The sequence below is a fragment of the Oryx dammah genome, unplaced genomic scaffold (genome assembly GCF_014754425.2).
Source record: "Oryx dammah isolate SB20612 unplaced genomic scaffold, SCBI_Odam_1.1 HiC_scaffold_26, whole genome shotgun sequence".
Lineage (NCBI taxonomy): Eukaryota > Metazoa > Chordata > Mammalia > Artiodactyla > Bovidae > Oryx > Oryx dammah.
In genome coordinates this window covers 44,717,757-44,732,106 of record NW_024070210.1, presented here as the reverse complement: position 1 = coordinate 44,732,106, position 14,350 = coordinate 44,717,757, and the positions used below count along the sequence as shown (strand labels likewise).

General features: G+C 38.7%; 1 protein-coding gene across 4 annotated transcripts in view; it reads left to right on the top strand.

Moving 5' to 3' along the window:
- Positions 1-14,350, top strand: part of MYO5A (myosin VA) — a 198,681-nt gene that overhangs the window by 139,998 nt on the left and 44,333 nt on the right. For all 4 annotated transcript variants that reach the window (XM_040226540.1, XM_040226543.1, XM_040226542.1 and 1 more), the window contains exons 23-25: positions 734-827; positions 3,082-3,230; positions 9,307-9,420. In XM_040226540.1, coding sequence (XP_040082474.1) covers positions 734-827; positions 3,082-3,230; positions 9,307-9,420 — 357 coding nt within the window. The remainder of the gene's footprint in view (positions 1-733; positions 828-3,081; positions 3,231-9,306; positions 9,421-14,350) is intronic.

Genomic DNA, 14,350 nt, shown 5'->3' with positions numbered 1-14,350 from the left:
AACATTTTTTTTTATTGTGGTAAAATATGCTTATATGTAACTTTAAATTTACTATTTTAATTGTTTTGAGTGTAAAGTTCTATGACATTAGTTATAGTCACATAGTTGTAAGGCCAATGCTTAAATGTGGAATAAGTTTATAACCTTGCAAAACTCTTAAAAGGAGATGAAAGTAGAATTCAAAACAGAGAGCAGGGAGCTTTAGAAGGTCTTCAGTGAATTTCATACTTTTCTTGTCCTCTGTAATCTCTCTGTTGAATCTTGGGTACACATAAGCATTGTGTTAGACTGTTGGGGTGAAAGGGCATTATCATTACTTTAAGAGCAAATGTTTACTAGGTGTCAGGCAATTGGTAAATGCTCAAGGTACAAAGTAAAACAACAACAGCAAATCATCTTTGTCCTCCAATAATTTCTAGTCAATCAGGGAAGTAAAAGTAAATCATTTATAAGGGCTATAAAGAGTCATTTACAGAGTTCTGTAGCAGTCCAATGGGGAGACATATAATTGGAAGAAGTTTCTGGGAAAGCTTTCTGGGGGGTAATGCCTGAACCAAGTGCTTTCTGGGAGGTAATGCTTGAACCAAGTTTAAAGGATGACTGAATATAACTCAGCAAAGAAGTGAGACAATGAGACATGGAAGTAAGGAGTGACTACTGTGTGGTCTTTGTATTTAGTATCGGGTTTCCTCTGTCTGTTGCAGCCATATCAGTTTATTGTTTCATTTTATAGCTGGTGTCAAATCTGAAGGAAGAAAATACTTTGCTGAAGCAGGAAAAAGAGGCCCTCAATCACCGTATCGTGGAGCAGGCTAAGGAGATGACAGGTAAGGCTCATGTGGGCCCAGCCTACTGCACTCCAAACAACCTGAGACCAAGGGTTTATAAGTTACAACTTTGCTTGTTTAGGCTGGCATCAATAAGGTTTCAGAGTTCCAGAGGCAGGCACTCTAAATAACTGATTGAATTAGTTGGTGAATTTCTAAATCATATCTCCCTATGTACAAATATGAATTCATGCTTAGCCAATATTGTATATAACTTAAAAAATAATTGTATGTATGATTTATAGCTTATAGGAGTCCTCTTGATTTAAGACAAATTCTTAAGCTAAAATGTATATTATAGGAATATATGTATCTGTGTATATTATTGATTTTGCTAAATGAGTGAATACTAATTTCCTAAGATCACCCACTCTTTGCCATCTTAAAAAAAAAAAAAAAGACACTGACTAGAGGTAGACATTTATTTGCTATTGGTAAGATAAATTAAAATGGTGATAATTTACAAGAAATCCATACATAAACATGAGATAAGAAGATGTATATCTAAACTACAGCAATTGGTGGTAGAAATAAAAAGGAAGATGTAGGTTAGAGTGAAAATACATGAAAAGAATGAACAGATTATCCTCATTTTTGATATGGTATTCAAAAGAGGAGCAAAAATTTTCTAAAGTGTTGCAATGAATTATTAAGACAATAATGTGTTATTAGTAATGAGGAAATTGAGGAAAACAAGTCTCTGTTTATGAGGCAAATCAGTTAAAATTTGGATGTTAGCTAGGGTCTCCAGATAGAGATGATCTGAAAGCAAATTGAGATTAAAGTGAGAACCCTCAGGGGTTTTCCCCACACCATACCCTTCTTCCCAATTGAAGGGAATACTGTATAGAAAAGAAGAAAATCTGGAATTTATAGGATAATCATAAAAAAAGGATAAGGTGAAGAAAAAGAGTCATGAAAGAAAGTTAAGACGGAAGGAGAAAACAGCCATTGAAGACATGGAAAGAAGGTTGCTAGGATGCAGAATATAGTAGGAAAATCCAGAATGATGAGAATTCTTCTAGGAAAATAGGAAATGTTATTTGATACTAAAGAGAACAAAACAAATAGCAGTGGATTTGCCTAGGGAAAATTTGTTGGTAGCCTTGAGCAGCTTTCCACAAACTTGTGAGAATAAAAGGCAATTTATAGAATGTTATCGGAGAAGGCAATGGCACCCCACTCCAGTACTCTTGCCTGGAAAATCCCATGGATGGAGGAGCCTGGTAGGCTGCAGTCCATGAGGTCGCCAAGAGTCGGACACGACTGAGCGACTTCACTTTCACTTTTATAGAATGCTGTATAGAGAAAAAATTCTTTCATTCATTTATTTGCAAATTATTAAAGCTCTAGGACAGGGGAACACTGTGGAGGCAGTCATGACAGGACACTGGGAAGTCCTCGCCCTCGTGGAGCTGACAGATAAAGAGATGGTGAGCAACAGAAGCAGGCAGGACAGATTAAGATACAGCCACAAAATATGAGGTAGGAAGCCCAATATTTATAAACGTGGCTGGTTCAGCTCATTGAGAGAAAGCACATGGCTGAGATTTAAGGCTTTTTTATTGATACTTTGATCTGCAATCAAGGGCTAGTCTCCAGTCTCCAAATGATATCCTATCTACATGCCAGCCACTAGTGATAGAGAGGGTAGAGTGAGATGAGTAAATGGAAAAGTCCAGTCCCCGGCAGCACATAGGAGCGGTAACAACAGAGAACCAGGTGTGGCAAGTTACCTGAATAGAATGGAAGGAGTGACAGGACAAGGGCCTTCGCAGTACTGGGAAATTGTAAGACCAAAGCCAGGGGCTGAGATGAGTAGAGAGACTCTGGAGAGCAGGACAGCTAGGTCCTCTGAGAAGTCACTGTCCCCCTAGAGGCCTGAGGAATGTCTCTAACTTTTTCAACAAAAGAATTTTATGAGTAGCCTGAAACAGAATACTATTGGAATAAAAAAGTATATTCTAGTTACTAAACGCTGATTAGAGGAAGCTATCAAGAATGTGCTATAACCAATGAATAAACTAGTTCTGTTCATGGAAGAACATGATAGATGATTGTTGTTATTAATAAATTATTTTAGTCTTTGGTCATGATATTTTCTCTTTCCCTGCCTCCACTAAGATACTCTTCATAGGTCATAGTGCTGCTAAAAGTAGAACCCCTCCCAAAGACTGTAAGGCAGTGCCCATGTTTTTCTTCTTACATTTTGTGAAGCTGTCTTTGGTATGTTTTTCTCTCTCTCTTCTTTCAGAGACTATGGAGAAGAAGTTAGTAGAAGAAACAAAACAACTGGAACTCGATCTTAATGATGAAAGGCTGAGATATCAGAACCTTCTGAATGAGTTTAGTCGCTTGGAAGAACGCTATGATGACCTCAAGGAAGAGATGACTTTGATGGTGGTGAGTCAAATACTTTTGCCCATTTTTTATAAAAAATTTCCCTGGTGGCTCAGAGGATAAAGCGTCTGCCTGCAATGCAGAAGACCTGCGTTCGATCCCTGGGTTGGGAAGATCCCCTGGAGAAGGGAAATGGCAACCCACTCCAGTATTCTTGCCTGGAGAATCCCATGGACAGAGAAGCCTGGCAGGCTGCAGTACACGGGGTCACAAAGAGTCGGACACGACTGAGTGACTTCACTTCACTTCACTTCACTTCAAATGTGTGCAAAACTAGACAGATAGTAGCATAAACCCCCATGTACTCCATGTACTCATCACTCAATTCCAAAATAGTCATCACGTTTCTATCTCCCATTCTAACCTATATCACACTCCATCCAATGGATTGGATTGTCTTAAAGAAAATCCCAGGAATCACATCACTGTATTCATAAACAGTTTTATAAACTCAAACACTTTGAAGACTAGACTATAAGTCACTATTGCTGGACTTTGTTTATGTACTGAATGACAATGTAAAATTTGCTTATAAAGCAAATATTTATAAGGTCAAGTATTTTCTCAGTAGTTTTTGTAATTTCAAAGGCATATTCCTAAACAAAGAAAATTCATCTGCTATTTGTAATAAATTGTCTTACCTATTTCATGGACTCTTCTGCATCTGGACGAGTACTTTTTGTACTTTTGATAGTGCTACACACCATCCCTGGTCTACTTATCTGATATCAGGAAACAGAGTTCCCTGACACTCTTGTTCCTGCAACTATCAGCCTTAAATGTAACCTAATAGCTGACACATTATTTTGCCAACAAAGGTCTGTCTAGTCAAGGCTATGGTTTTTCCAGTGGTCATGTATGGATGTGAGAGTTGGACTGTGAAGAAAGCTGAGTGCTGAAGAATTGATGCATTAGAACTGTGGTGTTGGAGAAGACTCTTGAGAGTCCCTTGGACTGAAAGGAGGTCCAACCAGTCCATTCTGCAGGAGATCAGTCCTGGGTGTTCTTTGGAAGGACTGATGCTAAAGCTGAAACTCCAATACTTTGGCCACCTGATGTGATGAGCTGACTCATTGGAAAAGGCTCTGATGCTAGGAGGGATTGGGGTCAGGAGGAGAAGGGGATGACAGAGGATGAGATGGCTGGATGGCATCACTGACTCAATGGACATGAGTTTGAGTGAACTCCTTGAGTTGGTGATGGACAGGGAGGCCTGGCGTGCTGCAATTCATGGGGTCTCAAAGAGTCGAACACGACTGAGCAACTGAACTGAACTGAATGGCACAAATGGCCAGAAATGCCCTGAAATATTTGCTATAAACACAAGATAATTTGGATGGGTGTGGTCAAGATGGCAGAAGAGGAAGACCCTGTGCTCAACTCTTCCCACAGGCATACCAAAATTATAACTATTTTCAGAACAATTGTGTATAAGAATGACCTGAAGACTAGCAGTGTTAACTGTTAAACTGCTGCTCTCTATATTCCAGCAAATTTGGAAAACTCAGCAGTGGCCATAGGACTGGAAAAGGTCAGTTTTCTGTCCAATCCCAAAGACAGGCAAATGCCAGAGACTGTTCAAACTACCAGATAATTACATTCATCTCACATGCTAGCAAAGTAATGCTTAAAATTCTCCAATCTAGACTTCACCAGCACCTGAACTGAGAATTTCCAGATGTTCAAGCTGGATTTAGAAAAGACAGGGGAACCAGAGATCAAGTTGCCAACATCTGTTGGATCATAGAAAAAGCAAGAGAATTCCAGAGAAGCATCTACTTCTGCTTCATTGACTACACTAAAAACTTTGTGTGGATCACAACCAACTGTGGAAAACTGTTCAAGAGATAGGAATACCAGACCATCTGACCTGCCTCCTGAGAAATCTATATGCCAGTCAAGAAGCAACAGTTAGAACTGGACATGGAACAACAGACTGGTATTAAATTAGGAAAGGAGTATGTCACGGCTGTATATTGTCACCCCACTTATTTAATTTCTATGTAGAGTACATCATGCAAAATCCTAGGCTGGGTGAAGCACAAGCTAGAATCAAGATTGCCAGGAGAAATATCAATAACCTCAGACACGCAGATGACACCACCTTTATGTCAGAAAGCAAAGAACTAAAGAGCCTCTTGATGAAAGTGAAAGAGGACAGTGAAAAAGCTGGTTTAAAACTCAAATTCAAAAAACTGAGATCATGACACCTGGTCCCATCATTTCATGGCAAATAGATGGGGAAACAATGGAAACAGTGACAGACTTTACTTTCTTGGGCCCCCAAATCACTGCAGATGGTGACTGCAACCATGAAATTAAAAAATTCTTGTTCCTTGGGAGAAAAGTTATGACAAACCTAGACAGCATATTAAAAAGCAGAAACATTACTTTGTATACAAAGGTCTGTCTAGTCAAAGCTATGGTTTTTCCAGTAGTCATGTATGGATGTTAGAGTTTCATAAAGTAAGCTGAGCACCAAAGAATTGATGCTTTTGAACTGTGGTGTTGGAGAAGACTCTTGAGAGTCCCTTGGACTGCAAGGCGATCAAACCAGTCAATCCTAAAGGAAATCAGTCCTGAATATTTATTGGAAGGACTGATGCTGAAGCTCCAATACTTTGGCTACCTGAAGTGAAGAACTGACTCATTAGAAAAGACCCTGATGCTGGGAAAGATTGAAGGTAGGAGGAGAAGGAGATGACAAAGAATGAGATGGTTGGTTGGTATCACCAATTCAATGGACATGAGTTTGAGCAAGCTCTGAGAGTTGGTGATAGATGGGAAAGCCTGGTGTGCTGCAGTCCATGGGGTTGCAAAGACTTGGACACTACTGAATGAGTGAACTGAAGACTAGCAGAAATTATTTCATGCAACTAAAGATATAAAAAAGGAACCTTAACAAAATAGGTAGAAGATTAAAGGATACACGAAACAAAAAGATGTAAAATATGATGACAAAAACACTAATAGTGGAAGAGGAACTAAAAATGCATGGTTGTTATAAAGTTTTGAACTTGAGATCATATTTAAATAATTATATATGTGTGTGTATGTATATGCAAATGATTGAACCTCCTTTATTATTGCTTATATGATCCTTGTCGTAACCACAAACATATTATAGATATACACACATATAAAAAGAGAATAATCTAAATATAATAGTAAAGATAGTCATCAAATCACAAGGGAAGAAAGAAAGGAACCAAAAGGAGCTATACCAACCAGAAAACAGCTAACAAAATGGCAATACGTACATACCTATCAATAATTACTTTCAGTGTATTAGACTAACTGCTATAATCAAAAGACATAGAGTGGCAGAATGGATAATGGAAACAAGACATAAAGACACACACACACACACACACACACACACCTGTGAGAGAGTCACTTCAGTTATAAAGACACACACAGACTAAAAGGGAGAGAATGGAAAAAAGATATTCCATGGAAATGAAAAGACAGCTGGGATGGCAAGAGTCAGACGAAATAGACTAAGACAAAGACTGTAACAAGAGACAAAAAAGGACATTACATAATAACAAAAGGATCAGTCCAACAAGAGGATATAATAGTGGTAAATATATGTTCACCCATCATAGGTGCATCTGAATACATACAGAAAATATTAACAAATGTAAAGGGAGAGATTGACAGTAACGCAATAATACTAAGGGACTTTAACACCCCACTTACATCAAAGGACAGATCATCCGGAAGATTGAGATCATATCAATCATCTTCTTCCACCACAGTGCTATGAGAATAGAAATCAACTACAAGAAAAAAACCTGAAAAAACAAATACATGGAGCTCAGTATACACTATTAAACAACCAATGGGTCACTGAAGAAACCAAAGAGGAAATTTTGAAAATACCTGGAGATAAACGAAAGTGGAAACACAATGATTAACATCTGTGGAATGCGACAAAAACAGTTCAAGAAGGGAATTTTAATGGCAAATAAATAAGCAGTCTAGCCTTATACCTAAAGGAAGTATTGTCGAAAAAGAAGACCAAACAAAATTCAACATTGGTAGGAGAAAAAAAAAAGATTAGAGTGGAAAGGAAATAGAAACTAAGAACCAGTTAAAAAGATGCACAAAACTAAAGAGCTGGTCCTGTGAGAAGAGAAACAAAATTGACAAACTATTAGCCATAATCATCAAGACAAAAAGAGAGCCCAGATAATAAAATCAGAAGTGAAAGAGTAGTTATACCACAGAAATATAAGAGGCTACTAGACAATTCAGTTCAGTTCAGTTCAGTCGCTCAGTCGTGTCTGACTCTTTGCGACCCCATGAATCGCAGCACGCCAGGCCTCCCTGTCCATCACCAACTCCTGGAGTTCATTCAAACTCATGTCCATCAAGTCGGTGATGCCATCCAGCCATCTCATCCTCTGTCGTCCCCTGCTCCTCCTGCCCCCAATCCCTCCCAGCATCAGGGTCTTTTCCAATGAGTCAACTCTTCGCATGAGGTGGCCAAAGTATTGGAGTTTCAGCTTTAGCATCAGTCCTTCCAATGAACACCCAGGACTGATCTCCTGTAGGATGGGCTGGTTGGACCTCCTTGCAGTCCAAGGGACTCTCAAGAGTCTTCTCTATGTGCCAAAAAAATGAGCAATCTAGAAGAAATAGATAAATTCCTAGAAACATACAATCTCCCAATGCTGAATCAGGAAGAAACAGAAAATATGAACAGGTCAAATATCAGTAATGAAATTGAATCAGCAGTTCAAACACTTCCAACAAAAGTCCAAGGCCAGATGGCTTCACAGGTGAATTCTGTCAAACATTTAAAGAAAAGTTAACACCTTTGCTTCTCAATCTATTCCAGAAAACTTCCAAACTCATTCTATGAGGCATCACACTGATACCAGAATCAGACAAAGAAATCATACACACACACACACACACAGAAAATTGCAGGCCTATGCTTCTCGATCTATTCCGGAAAGCTTCCAAACTCCTTGTGTGCAGCATCACACTAATACCAAAATCAGACAGAGAAATCACACACACACACACAAAGAAAATTGCAGGCCAAAATTACTAATAAACATAGAACATACAAAGTGGTCTGGCTTGAGACACCCAACTACTCCTGAGGGCTTGTTTCCCTGTGGTCGCACAGATGGGTCTGCTTTGTATAAGCCTGGATGTTGGAAGGAACGAGGCAAAAAGCTCTTTGTGGCTTCTGGCTCTTTTCCTGCACCTTGGAAGGAGTAAAGGAAATTGGACAGATCACAAAGCTTTCAGAGGCTTTTCTGAAGCTCTCAGGATTTGTAACCCTAAAAGATCCAGGCCACTGAACCTCCACCTCTTCTGCAGGGGGCACCCTCAGAGCAAGGGGCCCAAACCCCACCTTTTTATTTCCTCTTCCTTCAAGTCATTCTTTAACCACTTCTCCAGAAAGGAAGGGACTGCAAATACCTAATTTTTCTATTCCCCAAAGGCTTGCTGAATACTAGTTCATTAGTTACCACATGTCATGAAACTATCACTTGGACTCCCTGAATTAATAACCCAGGGATCTTCCCAGAGCAGCTTCCTGTTCTGCTCACTCATCCTTGCCACTGCTGACTCCAGAGCTTCAGTTGCCTGCATAAAACTGACAGAAGTTGTAGTTGCCTTTGTGAAAACCCCCCTCCTGTGACCTATTAATATGGTGCAGTAAAATGATTATGCTGTCACTGAGTATATCCTGTGGACTTTGGGGAGATTTTGTTTGATTATAATATGAAAGTCATCATACTTATGCCTCCCCTAGTGCGACTAGCCACTCACAGCTTTAAGAGGTGATCTGCCGATAATCAGAGATGATTTTTATTTGAGTGTTTAGTTTTGCGACTGCACTCTTCACACCCTCCTGGTTCATCTTTCTGTGTCTTTGAGGAGCTCAGGAGGTGACCCCTTGTAAGAGTTTGTTAAGACAACATGGAATAGATTGTTTGGGTATGAGAGCATTAGGTCATGAAGATTAGAACCAAGTTAAGGTGGATGCTTAACTATGCCAAGTTCAATTATTTAATTACGTTGTGTTAACTGTAGCTGCTTATTTGTGTTGCAGAATGTGCCTAAGCCTGGACACAAGAGAACAGACTCTACCCACAGCAGCAATGAGTCTGAATACACCTTTAGCTCTGAAATTGCAGAAACTGAAGATATTCCATCAAGGACAGAGGTATATTTTAGACACCTATCAATAAAAGTAAGATATGCCCATCCTGTTATTAACAGAGAACATTTCCATTGCAGGGAGGATCCCATTTGTTCATAAATGTAACATTTGTTTTATATTCTTTATAATAACTTGAAGGTGCTTAATTAGCTATGTATATACATACCTATTACATATTCTTGTCAATCGATATTTAAATTTTTAATGTGATTTTGAGGACCAGATTTTCCCTTTTGTAATTCCCTTTTATACCTTAACATGTTCTGTGTGTAAAAAGTATAGCCTATCATGAATTTATTTTAGACTGAGGTCATTTTTTAAAAAGTAAGCTTTTATCCTAGAATATTATAATATAAATACCAATGCCCTAGAGTTTAGCAAAATTGCTGCCTGTTTGGTGACAGTTTGTACCAATGTAATTCTCTTCTACAAAAATGCATGGAAAACAGCTTATGAATCTGTCTTAGTGTTTTGTATTACATGGTTTGAAATCAAAATGACATATTACTGTAACTCCAAGAGTACAGTGACTTTAAGTTAGATTGTTCCCAAACCAATTCTCATATCTTCTTCAAATATGATATTAGTTTCTGTAATGGGTAATTCAGGCACATTATTTTCTATTTTTGTCTCATATTCTGAGAAAATGGCCAAGTCAGAAATAGATTGCTTCTGGCAGAACAGCTGAAAAAAATTGAATGATTCTTTCCTTTCTTAGTTCTACTTGGGAATGAAAAGTTTCTCCATCTCATTCTGCTCATTTTAAAGAAATTGTCACATAGTTGGAATGTGATATAGTTGGACTCATACATACAAGGGGGCCAAGTAACTGGTCCAAGGTCACAGCTTGTAAGTGGCAGAGCCAGTATTCTAACTGAGGCTTGTCTGTTCCGAGCTGCACACTTCACCTCCTCCCACTCAGGGGTTCTACACTACAGTTCTCCAGTCCCCTTTCTACCTACACACAAACAGATAACATTAGTCTGGGGACATTGATACAGCAGTACGGCCAGTATGTAATAGCAGAGGTTGTTCAAGTTATCTGTTGTGCAACAAACCATCCCTGACTTTAGTGGTTTCAAACTACAGCAGTTTATTATTGCTCACAGTTCTTTGGGTTTTGACTGGGTGGTACTTCTGTCCCTTATGGTGTGGGTTGAAGTATCTCCCTGCATTCAGCTGGAGTGAGAAGGTCTCCTCCTTGGGTCTCTCCATGTTGCTTCTCTCTTCAATAATGCAGTGAGTGGGTTCTAGGAATGCAAGGGCAAAAGATGTCAGGCTGTTAGGGCCAGACCCAGAACTGGCATGGCAGCTGGTTCTGCCACATTTTATGGTCAAAGCAAAGTATGAGGCCAGCCCAGATTCAAGGGGAGAAATGGACTCCATCTCTTAATGGAAAGAAAGTTATTTTTGTTGGGTGATCGTTGGTAGCCATCTTTGGAGATTACCCCAGAGTTAGACTTTGAAGATTTTAAAATTACAGCTTCTGAGCCTTTAGTGGATATAAAGATGTTTTCTCCAAATTCTTACAGATTTGAGGGGAGAGGTAACCTTTTTCATTTCTCATTCTCACTTGTTTTATGTCAAGTGACTAAACTGAACTGAATTGAACAGTGGGATTTGGTACAGTTTTCATCTTTTTTGAAAAATGAAGTATGAGTTGTGCTTCAGAAACCACCAGCAGATCTTGGGGTATTGATACTGTCTGTCACGTGCATTGACCACCAGCAGTGGGTCATACACAGGAAGTCTCCTCTCGGTAACGAGGCAGGGTATTGACTGAACTAGTCATGCTTGTTGCTTGTGACTGAGTGCGTGCATCTGAGATGTGGCTGGCTTTGGTTAGTGCTGTCTTCATCATGCGGCAGACTGCAATAACTCTCCTCCTTAGGACTGAGTCCATAACCTTAGCTTCAGTCTCTCTGCATTTCAGTTTCCTCCTCTATAAAGTGGCACTGCTATTATTATCTTACTTTATAGTGATGTTTTGAAGATTAAGTGAGTTAATTTTTACACACTTGCAACAGTGTTAGATACATAATAAGTGTTCAATAAATAAAGGTTTTTGCCCTAATAAACAGGCTTCACACCCAGTATAATAAACAGACTGGGTGTGGCCAGGATCAGAAAGATGGGAATCTGTACAACTGATAATAGAAAAAGAGGGACTGATCACCAAGGGAAGCTGGGCAGGAGACATGGCAGTCTAAGGCTGTGGCTGCCACTTTGCTCTTCAAGTCACTTACGACCTTCAGGTTTGCGTTTCTTCCTGCTGCTTCCTCTATAATGGCCAGGTTTACAAATCACCTCTGAACAAACTAAAGGAAACCTTTCAACTCGTATATGTAGTGTTCCCAAGTAACTGCTTTAGAATCCAGGGGCCGAGGGCAATAATGGGATCACTCTTGCTTATAAATTGATTTTTTAAATTAAAATAGATTGTTTTGAAACACAGAATTCTGACCTCAGTCATGTATTAATAGCAAAATTTAATGTAAAAATAAAGGATTAATGTCTCTTTAGTCACAAATCACAGACGTGTGATTTGCTGTTCACAAGTCACAGTGGCACCTCCACTGCTGTTTCTCTGTGGAGAACTCACCAGCTAGCTCCGCTTGCCTTGTAGCCCGCCCACACTTCTGGTATCTTTGTGGTCTGGGGTTGCAAAGACCATGTAACAGTTTTGGGAACCATTGCTTTCCCTGCTGTGTCATGCACCTTTCTTAGTAACCTTTGACTAATCATCTCAGTTCTGCTTCTGCTCTCAAGCTTCCTCACACTTGTCAAATCCAGGGAAAGCGTCACTGTAACTTTCTCAGCTACTGTTAGCAATAATTCCAGGATGACTGCCAGGCCTATCATGCTAAATTTGTGAAGAAATTCTGTTATTTTCCTGATTTTCCTCTAATGAGAGATTGTTGTTATTTTTTAGATTAGTTTTTAAAGCTTCACTTTCTTGGAAAAGCCCTAGATGACAAAGTCTTTACAAAGGAAAGAAAGCAAAAACAAAACCCTAGACACCTTCCTGAGCTAGATGGTCCAGTCATCCTCCTTGCTCATGTGGTATGAGGAGGACAATATCTCTTCGATTATACATGTCATTAGAGATAAGAATGGGCACCATTTGGAGCACTCTTAGTTCCTAATCATTATGTCTCAAACAGTTTTGCACTTGTCTAGTGTTCCTATCCATAAAATTTTGTTCTTATCTATACCAATTAGTTAATTTTTTGTGTAATATTAGCTGGTATCTAAAGAATTATCCTACCCTATTTTAATAAAAGGATTCCTTTTCAACAAAAATGACCATTCAAGGCTGGAGAGGAATTATTCCCAAATGATGACGTTTTAAGTACAGTGAATGAAATATTATATTCACTCATAGGATGAAGGCTTCAGTTATAGTATGAAAAAAGGATTAAGTAATTAAAATTTTCAGGGATGTATACATCATTAATGGGCTTCCCCAGTGATTCAGTAAAGAATCCTCCTGCAGTGCACAAGAGACAGGAGCCACAAGAGACAGGAGCCACAAGAGACACAGGTTCAATCCCTGGGTTGGAAAGATCCCCTGGAAGGGAGGGAATGGCAAGCCACTCCATCATTCTTGCCTGGAGAATCCCCATGGACAGAAGAGTCAGGTGGGCTACAGACCATAGTGTCTCAAAGAGTGGGACACGACTGAAGCAACTTTGCACATATATGTACATCATTAATAATATGAACAAACATTAAAATACATAAGATGGAATGTTTATATTATAAATAAGCTAAAATATCAGTATTTGTGGGGTGTATAGAAATAAGTATTTATATGAATGAAATTCTGTAGTGATTTTATGTTCAGGGAATATGTTATCTCTATTCTACTAAGTCAGGACAGACTATATACCCAGACTTTTTCTTACTCTGAGTATGATAAAATGGACAGTAAGAAAAAGTCCAGGTCTAACTAGCTTGTAGATAAATGACGCTGATAGCCTATAAGTGCCCCACTTCTTGGTTTAGTTGATTCTTCTTAGGTGTTTGCTTTTTTAAGAACTAGAATGATGCTGAACTTGGCACTACTAGGAATTCACAAATGATCAAAGATAGCTAATGAATATAAAAATTATTCAACCTCATTAAATGGCAAAGAAATATAAGTTAAAACAATAATGAAATACCACTATTGGTATGTCAATTGAGCCAATTTTTTTTTAATGATATAACAGCCATTGCTGCTCCAGGCAAGGTGGTGGTTACTGATGGAAGTATAAACAGACCTAATAGACTTTAAAACATTAATGTTTAGATATTTATGTACTGTCCTTGGGGCTTCCCTGGTAGCTCAGAGTTAAAGCATCTGCCTGTAATGCAGGAGACCTGGGTTCGATCCCTGGGTCAGGAAGATCCCCTGGAGAAGGAAATGGCAACCCACTCCAGTATTCTTGCCTGGAGAATCCCATGGACGGAGGAGCCTGGTGGGCTACAGTCCATGGGGTCGCAAAGAGTTGGACACGACTGAGTGACTTCACTTTCACTTTCATTTATGTACTGGGATGTTTATTTTAGTATATTTCAATACAAAAGTTAGAAATAACTTCAGTGCTCATCTGTAACATGATGATGAAGCAAATGATGGGTATACATTTTAATACAGCCATCAAAAATAATGCTTTCAATATCATATATAAATTTGGAAAACATTTATAATAAATGCCAAGTTTTTAAGATGGTACAAAATTATGATGAAATGTTTTTCCTCTTCTTTAAATTTATAGAAAAAAGATTGGACAAAAATTATGAGTTTTCTCTGGATATGAGGTTATACTTACAGTTCTCATTCTTGTACTTTTCTTATTTCCTAAATTTTCTATGAAAACTTATTTAGCTTTTATATCAAGAAAAACCTTTTATTTTTAAATTGACATTTGGAAATATAAGATTTGCT